At 36.5% G+C, this 24,828-nt stretch overlaps 1 protein-coding gene across 4 annotated transcripts in view; it reads left to right on the top strand.

Moving 5' to 3' along the window:
* The window catches only part of CSMD3 (CUB and Sushi multiple domains 3), a 678,537-nt gene that overhangs the window by 280,271 nt on the left and 373,438 nt on the right, over nucleotides 1-24,828 (top strand). For all 4 annotated transcript variants that reach the window (XM_085321107.1, XM_085320309.1, XM_085319522.1 and 1 more), the window contains 2 exons: nucleotides 605-692; nucleotides 14,348-14,472. In XM_085321107.1, the coding sequence (XP_085177233.1) occupies nucleotides 605-692; nucleotides 14,348-14,472 (213 nt within the window). The remainder of the gene's footprint in view (nucleotides 1-604; nucleotides 693-14,347; nucleotides 14,473-24,828) is intronic.

Genomic DNA, 24,828 nt, shown 5'->3' with positions numbered 1-24,828 from the left:
ATGCAAGAAGTTTCTCTCTGAAGATCCATTTTAGTTTATTTTAAGATCAGTGTATGCAAATCAAACAGACATTTGAGCTTGCCCTTGAATCACCATATTTTGGGGATATCTGCTTTTTCAATATTGATTAAGGACAGTTCTCTCAGCATGAGCCTATCCATTCAAGTTTTATTATAATTCAAGGAGAAAAGGTCAGCTCTTAGTGGAGATGACATTTACTAGATTATGTCCAGAGTAAAAACTTACAGCCCTTTACCTTGCGAACACTCCTTTAAATGTGAATGKTTGTAAAGGAATAGCAATAACATTTTCATATGGGTTCGGTGAAGTTACAAGCAAACAAAATAGTTGATTAATACAACTTATGAAAACCTAGTGTGATTTGTTAAAAGCATAAATAAAACACATGCTTTACTTATTATAGAGAGAAGATAATTTTGTATTGAAACTACTGATTATATGAATGATGATATTCTATGGAAAATCTGTTTTAAATGACCAAAAGTGGAGATAATGTACATTTTCGTATATGTTAATTGTTTAAATCTGTATTTCCTAAAAACAGTATTATTTTGTTTTTTGTTTTGTTTTGTTTTTTTTGCAGTAAATGAGGGAGGTATTAAACAGGCATCCAATTTGTGTCCAGATCCTGGAGAACCAGAAAATGGAAAACGGATAGGCTCAGATTTTAGGTAAAACACAAACCCTACCATTATATCATTTTTATAATATTAATTTGCTGTGAAAAAAGTGAAAATGAAATGAAAATGTTCTGTTTCATAACATTCTTTGTTGAAGGAAAAAAGTAAATAAGCTTTTGTTCAAAATGAAGTAAACAGAAGAGGTAACAGATACATTATAGTRCTGTTGGCTTCATGGGTTTTGTTCCTAGGGACAGGAAATGAAGATGGGATGTTTATTTTGGTGAGGAAGGACTTTTTCCTGTTCCACTAAAAAATATAAGTTCAGAACRAACTGAACTTACATTTTTTCCATTGATCTCCATTTTGATCACTTTGTGATATTAATAGGAGACCAACGTTTTATCAAATTAAAAAAAATGAAAGAAAAAAAAAGGGTAATACTTAATTGGTTCTATTAAGAGGATGGATTCTAGCCTGAAATCTTGTTGTGTTTAATGGCAGACTTGATGCTTACTGATTTGGTACCAGATTAAATTGTTGAGCAGCAATATTTTCTGAAAGCACAAGTTTCGCACTGGCTTTCACTGTCAGCTCGAACATATTCTAAGTCGTCCTGGAGCTAATTCATTTCATCCAGAAATTTGAATTTACATGGTTTAGTTTCTTCAAAGATAACAACAGTCTGTTCTGGATAATCTTCCCTGAACAAATCCCATCTAGTACAACATCTTCTTAATAGCCTGGTCTGTTCTGAATGAAGCTTTCAGAAACAACCCAGAAAGAACAGTCTTCTACTGAGCTGGTTTCCTTTCAAGAGGCTGAGTCTTTCCACTGTTTTACTGAATCTTCTTTTTGTAATGCARAAACACTTAATCTGTAAAGAGCAGGAGGACATACACAGGCACATATATGCACAATTTCTAGTCACTTTATTGAGCAGCCTTGAAGAAGGGATCAATTACTCCTTTGGTTGTATTCATCAGAGACATATTAGGAATAGATAAAATGTTTTTCTATGGAGGGCTTGTTAGAGGTATCATGAACATTGCGATTCCCACTTGTAAGAGCAAAACAGCTGAATGTTGGAAATAATACTAATGTCATTTATCTCAAGCTGAACACTAGATAAATTAAATAGAGGTCTTACAAGAAAAAAAAACCAAAAAAAAAAAAAAAAAAAGAAAAAAAGAAATCAACAAAGTGAATAAAAGTCCCTTTTGAGTTTACCTAGTTTCAGTCCTTGTTATTATCATAGTGGCTGTTCGGTATTGTTCATGGGCTTCTGAAGTATGAACACAATTAATTCTTTAAAATAAATAACTATATTGAAAAAATATTCTTTTATTTAACTAAAAATATAAAAATACCAAAAATCATTTCTAGACTGTCTTATCCACAACAGAGAGAAAAAGAGCAGATTTTTCCCCTCTTCTTGAAGTCCTGGAGTTACTTTTTGTATAATGAAGGAAATACCTTTASTCTGAGATGGCCTATTATTTTTTGTTTTTGTTGTCTCTGAAGAGGAAGTGAAAATCCCAATTACAGTACTTCRTAATTTTAAAATTTAGTGTTTTGAGGAAGTGATTGCACTTAGCTTTATCAAGATCAATCAAAATATAATTTAAATACAATTTAAACTATTTTAGAGAAGAGCATGCTCTTGTCACTTTTATCTTTCTAGAAGTATAAAAGAATGGGTTTGGAAACATTGTATTGCAGCTTCACCCCTGTTTAGAGGATAAACTCTTACCTGCTCTCTCAGTGTATTCACATGTTCCTATATGGTTCTCACACAGATGTAAAAAAGTTTGCTCTGAAAACCCTAAGACAAACTGTGCCGTTTTATGGCATCTTTTGGGATCTACCACTCCATACTCACCTTTTTGGATATTTTTTTCTGATGTGAAAATTCCCCCTGGTTATGTTTTAAAGCTTAAAAGCTTTCTTTTTTTTCAGATGCTAGATGCCTATTTGAGCATAACAGGCTTTTAAAAGTTGAAGTAAAGCTAAGGAGACTTACTAATAACTGCCAGCTTTTCCTGTACTTAAAAATATTCTTGGTAATTATTACACCATGCTTACCCCCTTGTCCCACACTGCCTGACGGTCTGTGGTATGACATCCAGATAACAAGCAAACAAACAGATCTTTCAACTCATATTTCAGCATGAGTTAGGTTCTGCATATTTTTGTTTAAATTCTGCCAGGTGCTACTGTGTATTTCTTGGGCATCTGTATTTTTCTTAAAACTTAGCACTAAATGATTTACCYGGTATACATGGAGGACTTTTGAAGCAGAAGGAAAACTAGTCTCCTGTATCTTAGGCTGGCATTTTAAATATGGAATTATTATGCCAATGAGTTGAGTGACAGTATACCTAATGCTAATTTCTGCTTTCCTTAAATATTACAAATTAAGATATAATTCTTCCCTTTGCAAGAATAGCTTCAAACTGTAACCATGTTGATTGTCTAGAAGTTTCACACTTAATTTTCTGTAAGGCTTCTCTGAATCATAAATCCTTCTCTGCAGATAAGCTGTGTGAGCTTCTAGACTGAAAATTTAAGCCAAACATCCCTAAAACTGAACAAACTGCAAACTTTTAGCAGCTGGAGATGAGAGGCTGATTTTGAGGGAAATGGTACATTTTGTTTGTTAGTAGTCAATTCATTCCTCTTTCAAGCAGTTAGTGTAGCCTCTGGCAGTACAAATTTTGCGAGAAAAGATGATACTCGAATAATGGTTTAAGTAGAATTACTAAAGGTCTCCAGAGTGTTGGAAGACATAGTTTCCTCTGCAGCTGATATTTACTCTCCAATTCAATTCGTTTAGCACAAACTAAGAGACAATCAGTTTTTATTGACCAGAAGTTTAAAAGATTTAGATAGTCTAAAGTCATCTTGGAATCCTAAAGTCCTGTGTCCTCCAAATACCGACTCAGCTGCTTTATGGTATCTGTTCATAAGCATACTCTTAACTTCAAATTCTGTGGCTTAGTTCAAGTCTCTTATTGCAGTTTAAATAGACTGGGTTAGTTTCTTTCTGCAGGCTAAAAGTTTGCACACAAATAAGTATCGGTGATGTTAGACTGAGGAAATTTCTTATTGTAAATAGCCTTGAAAACTTAGGTATAGTCTGGGCTGCTTTTCCTGAAGGAGGAGGACATAGTCAGTGTACTGCAGTACTGATAATTCATTTACACCARTATTAAAATGTATCATGTTAAATTTATTCTTTGATGGGATGGGCTTTCAGAGCTGTATTTATTGAGAACAAATAATAGCTATTCTACTTTYTTCTAGGGCAAGAACTGTTATACTCTTACGAAACTTGTTCAGTTGCACATGTATACAGAATAGGCGTAATTTGACAAAAAGGGCAGATCTAGAAGATTTTTTTTTTTCTATAGTCAAATGTATACAGGACTTTTCCACAGATTTGGAAAAAATAAACTAGTAATTCAATGTAAAAAAATCAGATATTTTCCAAGTAAATCAGTGTAAAAATTGATGCTGCATGTTATAATTGCTCTGACCTGAAATACAGAAGATTCACTGGTCARGAATCTACTTACCCTGTTTCAGGGGAATTTGTGATGAAAATCTCGTCTTAGAATCAGAGCAGTGACTCAAATTTCAGTTTCTCATGTTCAGATCAATAAGGTCCTCTTAAAAAAGGTGAAGTCATTTTTTTAATACTTGTTCTRTATTTAGCTAAAATTGTTCTTTGGAAGCTTCAGGGTAATTTCCTGCTAGAAAAAGGAATGTCTATCCATTGCCTCTGCTAAAATTGTCCATAGCCGTAAGTGTTCTGCATTATAGTACTTAATTATGAAGTTAGTACAATATTAGATACAATATTCTCATGTAGAACATGTCAATAATAGCATCAATYTAATTATTAGTTTATTAATTCTACCATTATTCTATGATTAGTGTTGATATAATTACTATAAGTATCTAWTAATATAGCAGGAAATACAGTGATCACTGATTCATTTTGTGTGTCTGTAAGTGTAAATACAAAGCTCCTCTGGAGCCAAAACAATGCTTTCTATTTGATCTTCTTTGAATATTTGCAAGGATTTCATCTGGGTGAAGATTTCATGGCCCACTGCTACCACAAACTGGAAATGAAATCTCAGTGTCTGATTTCCCAAAATGTATGAGATTAGCAGTAGGGAGCTTGAAGAATAGGAAAAAACTGTGCTTCAGACACATACTGAGTTAATAGCACTTGCATATACCTACTAGCATAAGTTCCAGACATTCCCTTGAAGCAATAGCTAAAATATGGTAATATTTCTTATATATTTACACTTTTTTCCATGTGCTACCATAGCCTCGATAGTAAATCTGTATGTTTTCTGGGTGCTGGGTTTATGCACATTATGTCAACTGGTCAGAACTTAGTCTTCAAAGTAACAGCTGAAATAATAAAAAATGTAGAAATATGTAAGTATGCATGTTTATGCCAACTATTAAAACAGTAACATACAAAGGAAACGTCATATCAAATTGAAAATTTTAAATCTGCTCTCTCTCATCCCCTATAGCTTCATTGATTTYTGTCATCAACCTTCTCATTGCATATAGTTTGTGATTTCTGAAGAGGAATCTCAAATTTTGGGTAGATAATGGAGACTTTAAAAATTGTATGAGATAGAAATGTTTTCTCAAATTTAATATCATTATTATTTAATATATACTCATACTTTTTTCTAAGGACAAATATATCTRTTTTTTTTCCTGAAAAAACAAACTTAGTGACAATCCTATTTTGTCCTGCAAATCTATTTATATCTGTCCTACAGGGATGAATTTGCAAGTTGCCTTGAGATAGGTCATGCATGTATTTTTTAAAATTATGAACATCCTTATCACAGTGCATTGTAGGTGCAGAATCTTTAGATAGTTTCAAAATAAACAGGTTGAGTGAGTCATAGAAAAATTTGTTGAAAAGGGCCTCAAGACGTCAGCTGTTTGGAAAGGGCCTCAAGATGTCAGCTACTCCAACCTCCTGCCTAAAGCAGAACTAATGCCAGCGTTAGATCAAGTCAGCTGTGGCTTTGTTTAGCCAAGTCTTGAAAACTCCCGAGAACAGATATTTCACAACTATCTGAGTTTTACCCTGCCGTGATGGATTCACTTAAGCCTTAATCTCCTCGGCTGACCCTTGTTATATTGTCTGCCACATTAAGAAAAGTTTGGCTTCATTATCTTTGTTACTGCCCTTGAAGTAGTCAGGCTCTGCTATTAGACAATCTCTTAGCCTCCTTTTTGTCMGCTGAATTTAGTCTAACTCCTTCAACCTCTCAAGCAGGTCGAGTGCTCTAAGCTCTGACTGTGTTGGTAAGCTCCTCTGAACCTTCTTGTGCTTTTATCAATACCTCAAGTGAGAGGCCAAAACCTAGACTCAATACTGCAGGTATAGCCTTACCAGCTGAGTTATTACTGAGTTACTCCCCTTAATCTGTTGCTACAGCTTTTTCTAAKGTAGCTGAGTTTGTCTTATTCATGATGAGAGCATACTCTTGATAAATACTCAACCTGGTGATCACCGTAGTTCTCAGTCTTTTTCAGCAAGGCTGTTAGACAGTTAAGTTTCCAGCTAGTACTTGTGCATGGGGTTATTGCATCTCAGGTACAGAGCTTTGTACCTCTCCTTTTTGAGCTTCATGAAGTTTTTGTTTCTTGAATGCTCAAGTTTCTAAATGTGCCTCTGGATTAAATCTCTGCTCTTGAGTGAGGCAGGTACTTTTCCAAGTTTAATATCATCCATAAATTTGTTGAGAATTCAGTATGTCAAACCATTGAGGTTGTGTATGTATGCMCACTTTATGGATCTCATAGTGCTCCACTTGTTTTTGACCACCAGCTGAATATGAAACCATTGAGTCCTACCTATCCTTTGGGCACAGCTGGCAGTTYGATTTTCAATCCATCTAATGGTCCATTCTGTGCATACTTCCTCAGCTCCCAAATGATAACACCATGAGAGATGATATCAAAAGCCTTGCTACAGTCAAGCACTATTACATCTACTGCTTTTACCAGCTTGCTACATTTACTGCTTATCCGTAAGACCAGTTATTTTGTCATAGAAGACAATCAGGTTGGTCAAGCATGATTTACCCTTTGTAAATCTTTGTTAACTGSTCCAGATTTTCTGCTTGTCCTTTCCTGGAGAAAATGTTCTTTACGGGGATTGAAATGAGTTTTCTAAGTTCTTCTCCTTGAATTTCTTAAAGATTGGTGTAATGTTAGCCTTTTTTGTGCTCAGACRGAGTTTCCCTGATTCCCATATTTCAAAGATAGCAGCCTTACATAGCATCGACCAGCTTTTTCAAAACGATTTGGTGAAGCCCATCTGGTCAGCTGGATTTGAATACATCTATCTTCTTTTAATTGTTGCTCCCCATTGTTCGCTGTCCCTCTTCTTCCCAAATCATGCYAGTACCTACAGAAGTATGCTGTGGAGATGCAGAAAAGACATTGAACACTTCTGCCTTTTCCATGTTGGATTCARGCATCACTAGGTTGCCTCACCCATTTGTTAACACACCCACATCATACATGAACTTCCTTTTCTGACTAACATACCTGTRGAATCTTTGTTACCCTGGTAACAAAGCTACTCAGAATCTTGTTACCCTAAATGGGCCCTGCTAGTCTGAGCTTTAACTGGCTGTTAACCCAGCAAGTTTGCCCTATGATTCCTGATTTAGAACCAAGAAATAGAAAAGAAGTACGGAGAGGACTACTAAACAGCTTCAGCTCAGACAGTTCCTTAGCCACAAATGTTTAGAATATAGGAGTGAACAGAAGATGAACCTATCTTGCCCTATTCTAATGCTTTTCTCTAAGCATCCACTTKTGACCACTCTGAGTGTTGGCATTCTGGCTTAGACGAACSCAGTCTGATCTAGGATCATTGAACTGTGTTTGTACTTTTCTGAATCTGAATCTGAAGGATTAGAGACCTTCTGCGCAGGCTGGACATCCACAAATCCATGGGCCCAGATGTGAATACACCCACAGGTATTGAGGGAGCTGGTGGATGTTGTTGCCAGGCCGCTCTCCATCATCTCTGAAAAGTCCTGGAGAACTGGAGAGGTGCCTGAGGACTGGAAGAAAGCCAATGTCACTCCAGYCTTCAAGAAGGGCAAGAAGGAGGACCCAGGCAACTCTAGGCCAGTCAGCCTCACCTCCATCCCTGGAAAGGTGATGGAACAGCTCATTCTGGATGTCACCTCCAGACATATGGAGGAAAAGAAGGTGATCAGGAGTAGCCAGCATGGATTCACCACGGGGAAATCCTGCTGGACCAACCTGATGCCTTCTATGATGGCATGACTGGCTGGGTAGGTGAGGGGAGAGTGGTGGCCGTTGTGTCCCTTGATTTCAGCAAGGCTTTTGACACTGTCTCCCATTGCATCCTCCTAGGTAAGCTCAGGAAATGTGGGTTGAACGAGTGGACAGTGAGGTGGATTGAGAACTGGCTGAAAGGTAGAGCTCAGAGGGTCGTCATCAGTGGCGTGGAGTCYAKTTGSAGGCCTGTGGCTAGTAGCGTCCCCCAGGGCTCAGTCCTGSSTCCCATCCTGTTCAACTTTTTCATGAATGACCTGGAGGAGGGGACGGAGTGCTTCCTCAGCAAGTTTGCTGATGATACCAAGCTGGGAGGAGTGGCTGACACACCTTAGGGCTGTGCTGCCATTCAGAGAGACCTGGAGAGGCTGGAGAGTTGGTCGGAGAGAACCTCCTGCCTGAGGTTCAACAAGGGCAAGTGCAGGGTCCTGCAGCTAGGGAAAAATAACCCTAGGCACCAGTCCAAGCTGGGGGCTGACCTTGTGGAGAGGAGGTCTGCCGAGAAGGACCTGGGAGTGCTGGTGGATGATAAATTGACCACAAGCCAGCAGTGTGCCCTTGTGGCCAAGAAGGCCAGTRGTATTGTGGGGTGCATTAGGAAGACTGTTGCCAGGAGGTGGARRGAGGTGATCCYGCCCCTCTCCTCAGCCCTGGAGAGGCCTCATCTCGAGTCCTGTGTCCAGTTGTGGGCTCCGCAGTACAAGAGAGACATGGAGCTACTGGAGAGAGTCCAGCGTAGGGCTACGAGGATGATCAGAGCTCTGGAGGAACAGCTGCGAGAGCTGGGCCTCTTCAGCCTGGGGAAGAGAAGACTGAGGGGGGATCTGATCAGTGTGTAGAAGTACCTGAAGGGAACGTGTCGGGGGGACGGGGCCAAACTCTTTTCAGTTGTCCCKTGTGACAGGACAAGAGGCAATGGGCAGAAATTGAAGCACGGGCAGTTCTGCCTGAGCGTGAGGGGGAATTTCTTCCCTGTGAGAGTGACATAGCCCTGGCACAGGTTGCCCAGAGARGTTGTGGAGTCTCCTTCTKTGGAGATCTTCAAGGCCTGCCTGGAAGCCAATGCTGTCTACCATGSTGTAGGTGACCCTGCTTGAGCAGGGGGGTTTGCACTACAYGGTCTCCAGAGGTTCCTTCCAACCTTACTGATTCTRTGATTCTACGAATCTCTTCTTATAACTATATTTAGTTCTCTGAGTTCTTTGGCTGCATCCACAGGCAGAGCCTATTTGCCAGATAAAGATTTTCTTCTTTTAAAACCCGTTAAAGATTTTGCTACTGTTCTATAGATTTTTTTGGTGGGCACATCAACATTTTATTTCATAATAAAAAAATTCCATAGCTACATCATGCTTCAGTCTTCTTTAGATTTGCAAACAGATACAGTCTACACAYGCTTTTAAGGGTTTTGCTGAGTAAGCAGTCTGGGTCAAATGTAAGTTGGGGGATGAAACTGCCCTTAAATGTCCCACAGTTCATTTGTTCGTTTGCTCCTATAGTCTGTTTCCTTCCAGAGTCCATTTTGGACTAGTCAGCCAGATTTCTCTGAAATAAAAAGTCCCTCCAAAACAGCTTGCATTATCTGATTTTAGCTTTTTCCACATTTTGCAGTTCTTTAAAACTATTCCAGCATACTCTGATCAGATATCTGACATGTTCTCATGCAGTGCCTCTGCGTTTAGAATAGGTGCCTTTAGATGCTGCTCAAATTATTTTAGACTTGACTGAAGAAAAAAAAAATCACAGAAGTTGTTGCAATGTCTTCAGAGTCGGAAGGGCAGCAAACCAGAGCCAGATAAGATCCGTGACCAAGTGCTCTAGAGAGAGGTAAATCTAAAGAGTGTAGATATATACCTGTCCATTTGATTTTGTCTTAGAGCTAATAGTTACTTCCCGGCCATATTTTATTATGTAATCCCCATGTCCCCTTTGAAATTTCCTGTGCTTACATCATGTAGTACACTGGAGAGGGAAATGACATTCTTCCCTCCTATGCTTTYAGACTCAGTTACCAACTTTTCTTAAAAAAGGATGAGATTTGAACTGAGTTCTTCCATGTTCTAGATGATTGATATTGGGGAAAAAAATCTCAGCAACAGAAACAACCAACAACAAAACCTGTCTCTTCTACTAAGCGGATTTGAAAGAGTGTGTGGGTAGATAATGCCAGGAAGACGTTCATACATGTGAATCTTGCCTAGGCTTTGAAGTTCCTGGGAGACCCATTTTCTTGACTAGTCAGTGCGCTGGCCTTGTGGCTGCAGTTCTTACAGTTCTGCCAGTCCTGAAGGATTATACAGGGAGCCCAGATTTCCAGCAGGGCTTTTTCTCATAGGTTGTTATTTATTTATTTTTTTTTAACTTTAGGACAGACATTTTTTAATGTTTCATGTCTTCATCTTACAAAGTTGTTCAGCCATAAGAACTAGTCTTGGGTTTTTCCATTCTTTTCCCCAGCTGATGTTTTATCATCTGCCGCTTTGACTGTCCTTAGTAGATCTCACTGCATGTGGTGCATACATTACAGGTTTTATAAATCTAATCTAATGGAGTATACAAGTTCCATATGCTTTTACATTTAGTAGGAACTTTTTTGGAGTAGTTTATAAAACTGCTGTGCTCTTCCTATCAAAGACGCCTTTTCTGTGATGTGTCTTTAGGACAGTATATCATCATTTACGTCTTACTTACTACCTTTTGTCTATGTAAGGCTTCAGTGCTTCTCAAACTTCATCTGCTGTGTTATTCAGGACACCATTCCTTTTTCAAACATAGTGAGAAACACAATTTCAAACAATAGTGAGAAAACTATTCTAACTCACTTAAATTTAATTATTCTTCCTTTTAGTATCAATTTTCTTCAATAGCTGTTTCCATGATGGATATTTGAATAGATTAGCTAACAAAAGTTGATCTCTGGAATATGTTTTCAGTCTTTGTAATTGTTTTATTTATCTTTGTCATTTGAACTGAAACAGAAATTACTATTACAGCAATAAAATGCCCTTGTACAAGGCAATATGAGGCTCATTCTTTACAAGTCAAACTCTACAGAGATAAATGTATTTTAGTATGTTGTAGCCAGTGAGAGTTCTATACCTTGTAGTATCAAACCTAGATTTGAAGATAGCAGTTAAACCAGCAGAGCAATATCCTCAAATCTCTCCCAGCCTCTTTGCATGAGTGACAGTTTCAGAGATGTAAAAGAAATAATTTATTTAAATTAATAAATCTTTTTCAACATAAACACTTAGGTAAAGGAGGGACTATACCAATACRGAAGCTTACAGAGATTTACAAAACATCCTCCTTGAGTTTTCAAAATAGGTAGCAGAGGCTGGAAAATGTGATAGAGATCTATGGCATGCACCTGAGGAGAGTTAGATAATTCTGTGATTTATAAGGTCACGCAGAAAAGCTGCTATAACACAGGCTAGAACATGTAATGTCTGTGTGAACAGCTCCATGTTGAATCTCAGATCACCTATAGAACTGCATGCACAGTGTGCTGGTCTTTAATACCACGATTAAGGTGGCATTGGAGAAGGCATGAGTTACACAAAAAAATTAAGTAAAGAGCTGATGCTAAGATATGGTAGCTAATATTTTATACAAGAAATGCTTTTTGAAACAAAAAGAATCCATATTTTGACTAGAATAAGGTAGAACTGGAATGCACATGTGAGAATTATTGAGGAAAACAGTTGCTTTGTGTTCTGACTGAATGTAAATTCAGGGAGATACCTCTTTTGAAATCACTGGGTCTGTGATACGATATTTCAATGTATGTGAGTTAAAATGAAATGCCGTACTACTGTTTTGTATTATGCTGATTTCCAGATGGCCAAATTAGGAGGAAAGATTTTTCAGGTTACAGTAGCAATATAAAGACATAATTCATTTTCTGCAGAAATTAATAATCTACATATAAAAATAATATAAAATAATCTAAAAATAATCAAACTTTTCTGTTGAAGTATAGTAGAATTAATACAGAGGATCAGATGTTATATAGTTGTAAGGTATTCAGATTGCTAAATTGATGTTAAAGAGCTTCATATGCATGTATATGCTTATACATGTGTTTCCAGAAATCATTGGGAAATGATAATAAAAATACAATGACAAAAATTATAAAAATAGTTTACTGAACAATGCTGTTTGCTTTTATATCAGCTCTTCCTACTTCCTGTAGAAAAGGGTTGCTTTTTTGTTTTGTTTTCACAGAGCACCAGTACAGCTATATTTAGGGTCTTTGTGCCCTACTGCAATATACTGAGAAACAGCTGTCGGATTAGCTCTGCCTAGACTAGAAATTAACTACATAATTAATGTCCATTAATTATGTAATTTGTGTTTATTAGATATTACATACAAATGAAATATTAGTTAATATTAGACCATCTAGAATAATAATAATGAAGAAAAAGCATTAAAAGGAATTTTGCTCTTCTACTTTTATGACATTCTCCTATTGTAAGACTTTTCAGGATATTGTGTTCTGTTGCATTTCTTGTAGTACATTGTTAGTTTTGCTTATGTAAGTGACATTTTTTTATGCAGTTAGCCTAGAATTTGGTAAATAATGTTTCTGTCAAGTTTCATCTCATGTATTTAATACCAAACCTTAAAGCTTTAAATACCAAACCTACTCTAAGGGCAATAAAAGTGATGAAGGTCCTCCAAATACCTCTTAAAAAATATCCTTCATTGCAAAATGCACTATCACTACACAGCAGATTGTCGGCTATCACTACACAGCAGATTGTTGAAATATTACTTTTTATTTTATTTGACTCTTCTCAGAGTTTCCAGAATACCCTGTCATTGATCGGAGGAGAAAAGAGTGCTATTTTCCAAATTCCATTCATTTTGGCATAAGCGTGAAGCAATATACTGAAATCTACTCATATACACTTCTTCTTCATCAGTAGAAAATGATAAATTGGATAAAAACACTACTCTTTAGTTCAAGTACATAGTAATAATCATTTAGCACCTCATAAAGCAAAGAAGCGCTCTCTTGGTAATGTTACAGTTTTTGCAGTGTCACAATTTTTAAACTTTCTTTGCAACTTTGATAGATACACCTTTARCAAAAAAAGAAAGATTATGGAGCGTAAGACAGTGATCTCAAATAGATGCCAGATATGTTGACTATTTTCAACTGTAATGAAGACTTAAAACAATAATGATATTTAGGGACCAGAAAATTATTTCAGTAATAACAGAAACAAACAATAAACAATCCTCTCCTCAAAACACCAAACCAAACAAACAAAAAAAGCTTTTTGGGGCTTTTTTCCTGTTTTATTCTATGCCAAATTTGTGACACCAAATGTCAGCTGCATATGGAAAAGTACACAATCTTTTGAAGCCAGCCTTATYGCTTCATAAATAATCACAGCCAAATACCTAGGAAGATGTTTTTAGAATTCTTTTATTTTCTTCCGTTAGTTTGCAAAACATACGTTTGTTAAAGAAGCAAATGTCTCTGGAACTTCTGTTGTCTAATAGTTGTTACACTCAAATCTGGTTATTCGCAAGAGGAAATCCATCAAATATATGGAGCCAAGAATTTACTGGTAGCCTAATTAAATCTTAATATTATTTATCCAAACAGTTAATGCTGTCCAGTTACAGTAAYACTATCATTCCCAGTCCAAATTAGTACAGAAAAGCCTCATTAATAATACCTCCAAAATTATTTTACAAGAAATGTTGTTAATATCTACGCCTTTTTTCTGATGTTGTGCGCCCCCTTTCAATGTCCCTCTGGGTCCTATGGTCAAGAGCATCAGTCTTCCTCAAGAAGAAAAAGGAGTCAGGGACATCTACAGCAAGTTGTTTGTATCCTGAGCTCTTCACTGGGAGCAGTATAATGTTCATGGTAGGGATTTCTTCTTCAGTCTTGTGATCCACCTGTGGCTCTTCTTATATGTGATGTTCTTATCACAGTCTCTTTCTCAATGGTTCCTAGCCCCAACTAACATAAATAAGCTTCCTGTTGTTTGTAATGCAGTCACTACCCAGGTTTGTCAGACCTTTAGCATATGTTGTAGTCAGAGGTTAGACTCAGACTGGTCAGAAAATAGTCATTTTATCTCCAGACAACTGTTAAAACAAGTTAAACCAGCTCTGGCCGAGGCAAGCCCATGTAGGTCTCGAGACCCTGCACTGTCGCTCATTGCATAGTCTGTGGTCTTATCCTGCTAGAAACTAGTATTTACTAGGATACAAGTTCATATTGTTTGTCAAAACTGTGATAACTAAAAGGATGGAAAAATTGATGGATAACTATTTGTAAAAAATTTTTTTTTATTGTTTGACTTCAGCTTGGGAGCAACAGTACAGTTTTCCTGTGATGAAGATTATGTCCTACAAGGTTCAAAAAGTATCACCTGTCAGAGGATAGCTGAAGTTTTTGCTGCATGGAGTGATCATAGACCTGTGTGTAAAGGTAAAGAAGAATTCTTATATTTTAGTGATTTGTATCCTGTTAAATTAATGTTTTGTAAATACAGGAAGTTTTAACCTTTATGTTCTCATTTTCTTTATAAAAGTGGTACTACCATAAAGTGTTTTCTTTAATATGATTGTTTCTCTATTTCAATGTGCTTTAATTTAATTGAGAATTTACATGAAAACTCGATGAAAATCTATCTCATAGTAAATATTAAGGCTGCTCATTTGATTACCATTTGATAAAGGACAGATTTCGGAAGTACAGTGGTTCAAAATATAATCACTAGTGTCTTCATATGTTAGGCAAATGAGAAAGACTTGTACCTAGAATTGATGAGGACTGGGAAACTATCCATATAACTATTTTCAACGCTTGGCAAATGGTTAAAGGCCAAAATATATAGAAAAATATAAGAGAAAGCAAAGACAAAGTAATGAGTCATTCTACTGAATATATTTGAGGTCTGAATACTATAGCAGGAAGTATGATGAGTACTTTAAAGGAAGAAAAATATTAGTACATACTCTAAAAAATGCTTAAGCTGATATAAGAGTGACTTTGTAGCATCATTTACAACATCCTGGTGATAYTGAAGAGCACAGTTATTTCACATAGAACACTTGGGTGTGGGATATAGGATGGATGTTCACCTTGTAAATCAGGGCTATACAGTAAGGTCCAAAGAGAACTGTATGGTGTTTCTCAGCAATGAAAAGGCAGAATACTTGAATATGGTATCCAGGTGGTGTACAGTATAAACCCATAAAAACTGGGAAATTACTTGGCTAATGAAATATCAGGACAGTCTAAATGTGACATGGTATTAACAGGAGATGCTCAAGCGCTACTGAGATGGTCATACAGTAAGACACAGAGATCCCAACTAGGTCTTAAATTGCATTGATAAAGATAAGTGATCTAAGCAATGAGTTAAGAAAACTTCCAGATTTAGAGATAACAAAGCAATAGAACATGATCCTTTGAAACGCAAGCTAACTTTCAGAAAAAATTATTTTGATGTTTTCAGACTAAATAGAGCTAAGATCCATTGCAATCTAATGGGGAAACAATAGATTTCACCATTCTTTAAATGAACTCAGGAATGAATTATTCCTATGAGAACATGTAAGATATACCTTTATTGAGGAAATTAAGTATATTTAATCCCAGCTTGGGTTGTGAGAATGAACTAAATGACTTCTTAAAAWTTTTTTCCTGTTTCTATTTTCTGTATTTTATAAATGAGTGAACGAGTGTTCACTCACTGAACGAGAATTCAAGACTGATTCCTGAAAGTAAAATCATAATTTTGATGACACATAAATGAAGCTGTATGACCAGATTTTTGTAGTTCTTGCATAGTAATCATGATGAAATGACACTYCATATATTCYAGACTTCCATATCCCAGCTAAATGGGAACTTAAATTTTAATTGCATTATGAAGGTTACCATCTCTTCATCTAATGTATTCAATAGTACAATTTAATAAGTGCAATTGAAAAGAGAACATTTAAAAAGGAAAGCATACTGTATCAGTACTGTTATACTCTATCACTTTTAAAAAATCTCTCCTAACATTCAGTAAAATGTCCTCAGCAGTAATTTGATAAGATTGAAATGTATGCATAGCTACTTCTAATTTCAAAAATACATTTCAGTTATTTTTTAGAGTAATGGCCTTTAAGTATAGATGTTGGTAATTATATTGCTTTTCAGATTTGTGTAACTTTTGAATTCTGAGTAGCAGCATGTAGCAAAGTATTTTAGTATAAAAAAGTAACCATCGTCTGGAATCCAAGTTTGAAAATTTTTCCTAATGCAACTATACTTAGAGTTGCATTTTACAGTGATTTACAAATCAAATTTGTAAAGATTTGGATAATGATAAAGTAAGCTTTAATATTGAATTAAAAAAGGAGAAAATAATAATTRTGGTGAAATTTAGCCATTCTGATAACCTTGCATCTCATATTTCAAACTGCAGAATCAGTATTAGCTAAAAATCATCTAAAAAGATGATTTTTTCATAGAAAGACTATGTAATTCATAACTGAAAAGACAGTCATTCACTTCCTTAAGCTTGCATGCTTCATAGAAGAAGTTAATTCCTTCTCAAAAAGCAGAAGGCCATGTTAAGAAAGTTATTAGAAATTAATACAATTTCACCATATGGTGAAAAAACAGACWGCTGGTACAGATATTACAATTTGTCAGATATAAAATGCTTTTGAGTGTCATTAGTTACATTAAAATTACTGATTTAAGTACCTTTGGTGGGCTATAATTTTGTTCTTTTGATTAACAAGAAGTTTTAATTAGACTCTTAAATATGCTAAAAATGGAATATAAATTCTTTTTCTAGACTAATGAATAGGTCTTCCGTAAATTTCATGCACAGAGCATACAATAAACATTTTGCGGATTTTTGCCTAAGTAGCATAAGTATCACATAGTGGCATGAAGAAAGCATCTGCAAAAATATGCGTGCATCTGCTTATTGAAATTGCGCATTTGCATACAAAGCACTTGGGCAAACAGATCAGGCAGTCATGCATCAATGTTACTTTAAGCAAGAAATCAATATTTTCTTCTGAACTGGTGCAGCTTTGTAGATTGCCAGAGCACAAGTCGTATTASATACTTCTGTTATTTTTTAAAATGTCACTTCAGGTGCTGCTCTTTCTCTTTTTTGTTTCCTTCTTGAACAAAGTAGCCTGCAATTGCTTTCATTCACTTATGTAAATTTTATTGTGAACACATCAGAAAGCCCACAGTAAAAAATAAATTTTTCGAAACTAGCATATGAATATCAAGAATTAGTTATATTAATGTACTGTAATTGTACAAAATTTAAGTGGGAAGTTTCCCATTCCATTTGATACATTTGATTTTACAGCGTAAATCCTTGTTCTCAGAGGGCATGTGAGTGGCTGACTGTAAATGCCTGACAAAAATGAAAAAATAAATTTCTTCAGGTGTTATCATGTAAYACCAGCTGGAACTGGCATATGATCATATTCATGAAAGTGAGAACTGGTTTGAATCTGAAGCATTTCTGCAGGAGAAACAAAACAGGACACTGAGAAGTAAAACTGATAGATCACTTATAAAATATAAGCAAATGTTATAGATTATGGATATTTTTTAGGCCTTAAAACCAGTTGCAGGAAAATGCTGTTTTGGATGCCTGATTGATTTCTGAACCCTTTGGCTTCTAGGAGAGACTATGAGAACTTGCAAAGTTATATTAGACATCCTGACTAGACTGAATTACAGTCAGACTGCTGTGTAGCCCATTGACAATCATCCTTTCTCTTTCGTTCTTTTTTTTTTTTTTTTTTTCCTGAATGTATGGTATCATTTCTCTTTTCAGAGAATTCTGTCAGGTAGCTCTGGATTTTCTGTTAGTTAAGAATAACTTTAGGAGTTAGGAACTGTGAGATGCCAGCATGCTGTGGCGCGTTGTAGTTACAAGGCAACAGAACAGACAACCTCCTGCCATCCTCCCTGAAAAAGAAAAAGCAAGTGTTCAAAAGATGCCGTGAGAGCCATTGGATAAAGGTTCACCTCACATTGAGTTATAGTGGAAGCCTGGTTTTCGAAAGAAAAAAAMATCTACACTAGTTAGTTATTTCCTATCCCAAGAAATGCTTAATGTGATTGTATAAGCGTGACTGGTTACATTGACTTATCTRTAATTTCCTTCAAGAGGTAAATTTAAATACTTAAAGACTGAGACCCTACTTAGTTATCTTCCATGGGATTCAGTGGTCCCCTGCAGGGCAATGCCATTATTACAAAGCCAACTTGCTTAGCAGAGACAATTATCTACTTTATGAAAGTTGATAAATCTCTTCCTCTCATTTACGTTTCAGGAAACGAAACAGATAGATCTATTCATGGTCAGCCGATTAGCCTTTTCTATTTTCATGCCTGCCACTCCTGTTTTCTGCTTGCTTCTTTCTCAGCCTCTGTGAAACATTTATGAATGCTGCCCTTTATAAGTCTGCTGGCAAGTCAGCAACAAGTTCTACAAGTAGAGTACTATAGAAAAGCTCATCTAATCTGTAGAATGAAAATGTGCTTTTGAAATAATGATGTGCATCTAAGAAAACTAAAGGAGAGATATCTTCTATGGTTTAAATCATGATTGTCTAATTAATGGGAAGGTAACAAAGTAAGTTTGGATTAATTGTACAAAAAGACAAATGATATTATGTATTTCAATAGTATTCAGACAATTTTAGAGCAGGCTTTCATTTTTCTGTTTTCAGTTAGTTCATTTCACTATTTAAAGTGTATTTTCTAATAATGAATTTATACACTCTTTAGATAGCATCTTTCATTTTAGTAGACAAAGATTCTAAACATTACTTTGTTTAAAATGAATATGCATCTGAATGTACATGATGAATTTTAGATCTTGCTTTTATAAGTACCTTCACTTACCTTTGGCATATTTTTGAAGAACCCACCTTTGCCACAATTCATCTTGGAAATGCTCAGATGTATCTGGACCTGTTGAATGTGATGCTGAATTGTTACGTATATATGAATGTATATATACATGTATGCATGTATATACCCATGCTCATTTATACACATCATTGATAAATAGGGCTGAAAATTGTCCTAAAAAGTCAGAATCCCAGAATCTTTACCTCACCTATATTTATTCCAAAAAGGTCTAAACTGTTCTTTATTTCCGAGAAAGGTGCTCAAGTACTCCAGTCTTTCCTTGGCCTTGCAAGTAGAATTTTTCTAATTCAAATATGAACCTTTGTCGCTGTAGTTAAATGCCTTATTTCAATATATGTTTCTATATGAAAAACAAATTATTCTCTTTCTCTTTTCAATAGCTCTTTTGTATACTTCAAGAACATCTTCTGTCCTTTAAACAACAGCAGTTCAGTTCAGTGGATTGTGGTTGAGGACTGCCAACATTTTCATCATTTTCACAACTTCTATCCCCATATCTTTTCTTAAAATACATTTTCTAAAAATGGACTCAGCATTTTAGAAAGGGCTTTTCCAGTGCTTATTTGAGAAAAGGAATTATTTCTCACATTTTCATGCTTTTTTCTGTCTTTCAGCCTGCTCATAACTTCAGTTTGATTGCTTTTTCATAATAGTAAGATATTTTTGACTCAGGTTATGTGTCTGAGCCATTGTAACCCCAAAGACTTGCTGCTTAATGACTTGCTTCTTATTCTCTATTTGTGAACTGATTATTCCTGCTTTTGTGTATTATCCTGTACTTGTCTCTACTGAATTGCAGATTTAATACATGTACTCTCTTCTGTCACTCAAGATGTTAATAAAAATATTGAATGAAACCTGACCCAAGACAAACGTCTGTAAAACCTCACTCAATAATTCTTCCTTTTTGACAGTGACACACTGATCATAGAATCAGAGAAGTCTAGGTTGAAAAGGAATTTAGRAGATCATCTGATCTTCTGTTGTAATCCAAGGCCCTGCCAAGACAAATCTTGACTACTTCCAGTGAGGGAGATTCTACCATTTCTCTGGGCAACATACTCTGATGTTGAATAGTTCTTTCTAGTATCTCAGTGTCTCTCTTGAACTCGTAGAAATACAACTTGACACAGTATTCCAGATGTGGTCTAACTAGTACTCAGTAGAGTGGAATAATCACACCCCTTGATCTACTGGCTATACCCTTACTAATGCAGTCCAGGACACAGTTTTTCCATTTTGCTGCCAGGACACCTTGAACTTTTGTTCTGCTTGCTGTCCACTAAGACCACCAGATCATTTTAAGCAGAGCTACTCCTCAGCCACTTTGTTCCCAGCCTGCAGTGTTGCTGATGATCTTATCAGAGGTGCAGGACTTTACATTAATCCTTGTTGGAAGTCACATAATTCTTGTTAGCCAAGTCTGCAAGCCCATTAAGGTCCCTGTGTACAGGTGCTGTTCCTTCCAGTGTATCTATGACTCTTCCCACTTTGGTTTCATCTGCAAAGTCAGTGGGTGTGCATTCAATGCTGTCATGTAAATCATTTTTAAAGATACTGAACAGTACTGGATCCATTACTGACTGCTGAGGAATTCCAGTCATAACTGTCTTCCAGTTTGACTTAGAGCCTTTAACCGTCATCCTTTGAACTCCACAATTTAGACAGTTTTCCAGACATCTTGTGAGTCATCTGTCCCAAACATACCTTATGAACTTGTCAACAAGGAAGCTGTGGGAGGCTGTCAGACACCTACCATCATGGTAGATGATGTCAACAGCTGTCTCTTCATCCACTGAGCAAATTGTTTCAGTTTGGTCAGATATGATTTACCATTGGGGGAATTTAGGTAGGCTTTCCCCAGTCACCTTCTTGTTCTTCATGTGCTGGAAATGATTTCCACTAGGAGCTCTTCCATAATTTTCCCAGGACTGAAGTGAGGTCTCTAGTTTCCCTGATCTATCTTTTTGCCTTTTTGCAGTTAGACATAATATTTGCTCTTTTTCAGTCATCTGGAATTTACTCTGTTTTCCTTCAAAGATGATAGAGAGTGGTTCATCAGTTGCTTTGCTCTACAAGGTACACTCCCATCAAATCCTTCCTAACAGTTCCTGGAGTAAGTTTAAACCTGTTCTTCAGAGGTCCAGAGTCTTTATTCTGCTATKTGTCTTCCTCATGCCACTTAGGATCTTAAACTCTATGATCCAGTGGTCGCTTCAGCCAAGGCTGACACTGAGGTCATGCTTCCAAACAAGTCTCTCTTTCTTTTAAGCAGTAGGTCTAAAAAGATAGTACTCCTAACTGGTGCATTCTGTAACTGTGGTAGAAAATTGGTCCTCTTAGATTGCTTGTGCATCCAAGTGATGCTTTCCCAGGAAATATCAGGGTAGTTGAAGTCCCTCCTGAGGACCAGACCTACAGATCCAATAGTTCTCTGAGTTACTTGAAGAGGGTTTCCTCCGCCTCTTCCTGATCAGATGGTCTGTTGCAGACACCTACTGTGATAACTCCCTTGATGGAGATCCCTCTTGTTTTSACTCAAAGATGTTCTACAGGCTTGCTTGTCCTCTTATCTGTTATTAGCCTCCATGCATTTAAACCACTCTTTTACACAGATTGCAACCTCTCCTCCTCTTCTCCCCTCTCTGTCTTTCCTGAATATCTTGTAACCATCCGTTGTAGTACTTCAAACACATAAGGTATGAGTTTCTGCAATTCCAGTGAGTTTCTGCAATTCCACTGAGATCATAAGTCTTTGAGTGAGCATGGAGTTTACTTCCTACATGTTTCCCAGACTGCAGACATTGGTGAGCTGGCAGTTGAGATGATCTGCTGTCTGCCCCAGTCTGAGGGAGTGTGGTGCCTTTCTCATTGCCTTGTTCCACACACACTTTGACCTTGTAATCTGCACCCTTGCTTGTCTTCAGGCTTTTGGCACCACTCCTCAGAAAACCTAGTTTAAACCCTGCCTCACTAAGTTAGCCAGCCTGCTGGCAAAAATATCCCTGCTCTTTTTGATAAGTGAATCCCATTTCTCTGCAGTAGCCCACTGTCTTTGAAGAGCACCTCAGGGTAAAGGAAGCTGAAATCCTGTTTGGGACACCAAGCACACAGCCAGGTATTGATCTGCATGAGATACCTGCCTCTGCCTGCACCCTTCCCTTTGCCAGCACTGACTGATCTAACAGATAACCACTCTGCTTGTTTTGGAGMCAGTCTTTATGAAAATCATTTTCCTTTAGCGTGCTTCTAAGAACATCATGTATAACCGTCACAACCTTTAGGAAAGAAGGTATTAAATATTCAAGTCTTCTCAGCATCATTTATTGATAGTTATCCTTTTCCGCTGAGGACTGGACAAGCATTCCCTTTGCTTTTTTTCTGCTGATGTGTTTACTGAAAACTTCTGGATAATTATATTCCACTTGCTTTCTTGATTTTCTCCTTAAGTGCTTGTCTTTAGTACTCTGAATCGCTCTTTTTGTATTATTTATTTTAGCACTCTGACGTCAATGAAAAACTTATGCTTCAGCCAAGCTAGTGTTTTAYGGTACTTTTTGTCTTTCCTTTGCATTTTTTCAGCTTTTGTTTGTTTTCTCGGAGTAGTTTCTTTGAAAAACTGTCACCTCTCTGTAACTTTTTTTTTCCCCACTAGACTTGCCTCCAGTAAGATTCTTCTGTTCACTGTGTTTTTCCTATATTTGCTTCCTGAGGATGCTGAACTCATTTGGTCACCCACTCTTGTTATTTTTTTTTCTTTTTACACTTCCAATGTATTTTTTCCTATTACAATTATTTCTAAGGAGATTTTCAATTAATTGCCTTCTCCACTTCATATATAGACAAAAAAAGAAAAAAAAATCAAAATTTAAGCTCTTTAAAGGACACCTCTTTTTCCAACTTTCCCCAAAAGAAGTCAACAAGCTGAGGTGTTGTACACCCTTCTTTCCAAAAAGATTACAAATTTACAATTGAGATTTTTACTAGCAGATTAGTAATATTTATTCTCCTGCATAAAGGAGCATCAAATATAGCAGCAAGGCAGACAGTGGCAGCACCCTTACCAACAAGTTCTTGAGTGAGAAGAGCAGASCAGTTCTAGTAACAGCAATAGGGTTCAACTGAGGGTCCAGGTAGCTGAACAAGTCCATAGTGATGAGGCAGRTCCAAGGCCAAGCCAGGATGTTGAGTTAGCAGGTCCAACAAGTTACATGACTAGACGCTGGCATTCTTCCAAAGTAGCTCAGGCAAGGACCAAGTGTCTGAGCTCCAATGCAAAGTCAGCTTCCCTAGGAWCATGGGAAGAAGATGCTTTCCTGATGGCAGTCCTGACAGTGGACAGGAAATGTTACAGATTAAAATATTAGAGACTAAGTATTATATATGCATTCAAAAGTGAATGAAAAATATGTGGATGTTTTCTGTGAGTTGTGTAGAATGGAGAGAAAAGTTACCACTCTAAAAGTTTTTCTTACTGATGTTAAATCCATTTTTTTGTATTGACAGTTTTTTTTATAGATATTCATTCAGTTCTGTTGTTATTCTTAAGCATTTCACTGGTTCTTGTGGGTTTAATATATGCTCTTGTTATTGTCAATTTAGCATAGTAAGTATACTTGCACTCATTAATGTACTTCTTTGGAGGTAGACAGTGACTGCATCTTCCAAAATACAGGTAATTATCAGTGAATCATATTAAGAAGTTGAGGGAAATTCTTCTGAAGAAGAATTATAGATGCAGAGTGRTTTCATGTTTTATACGTGTTAAGTTGTTTGTAAAGAACATCTTTGTACTGTCATTAAATTTAACAAATGAGTAGTAGAAATGAGAAGAAGAAAAATCTCTTTAAACTAACAAAAACTCCTTAGATCCGGAGAAGGGCTCTGTTACCTCATGTTCTATGAGCAGTGATTGAGATGTGACTCCACAGGCGCCCCTTCCCATTCATCTTGCAGTTCAGCTTACAGTTTACAGGCACCGCTTATTGATGGGTGCTACTTTGCCTTTTTTTTTTCTTTAAAGAAGAGAATATCACAACATTTTTATTTTATCCTTGTCATTTGCACTCATTGGTCCTCCAAGGTTATGTGAGTAAAGTTTATGGAAAAGCATGGAAGGCTGAAAGACAATATTTTGCCATTTTCTGAAACAGAAAAAAGTCTCTTATGAGCCCGGTTGTTTTAGTTAGAATACTGTAAGCCTGGATGTCCAGCCTGGTTGTCTAAAGCAGTGGAGAGCTGCAATGTAAGGAACTGAGAAGTTGAAAAGTGCTCTGATAAGAGCTGATTCTCTCACTGTTCTTGGAAGGAGGTTAACCTAGGGAAATCTCTGTTATAGGGTCTGCCATCCTTGATAAAGAACCTTAGGGAAAGTAAGGGAGGTATGATTTCTTTTTCTTTTGGTTAGAGCACCAAGGCCTCACCATTTCCCTCCCAAGCCCAATTAAGTGCCAAGAAAACATCAGTTTGGTTATTTGTTTTCTGCTGGCAATGGCTACAAAATAAATATWTTTATATTGACTTTTTAATAGAGATGATTTTCATATTATTGGCCATGGCAGATTGCTTAGGCAGTCTGGCATCTTAACAAGGAAAATACTCTTGTTCTTTAAATATTTTTTCCCTTTTTGTTCTTTTCTTTACTATTTCTTCTACTTTAACGTTAAAGTCATAGCTAAGTTCACATGTAATAACCATTAGGACATATAGTCCTGCATTGTGYTTTAGAAACAGAACAAAAATCAAATAAACTGTACTGCAGTACTGAAGTACARTTGAGTTGTATTTTTCTTAGAGAAAAAGTGAAGAGTAAAGCATATGCTCATATTTTCAATTATAAAAGCCTGTACTTCCTGATTATTTATGATT

Source organism: Rhea americana, unplaced genomic scaffold, assembly GCF_003343005.1.
Source record: "Rhea americana isolate MKP2758 unplaced genomic scaffold, rheAme1 scaffold_0, whole genome shotgun sequence".
NCBI lineage: Eukaryota > Metazoa > Chordata > Aves > Rheiformes > Rheidae > Rhea > Rhea americana.
Note: the sequence above shows the minus strand (reverse complement) of the source record. Positions and strands in the feature narration are given on the sequence as shown.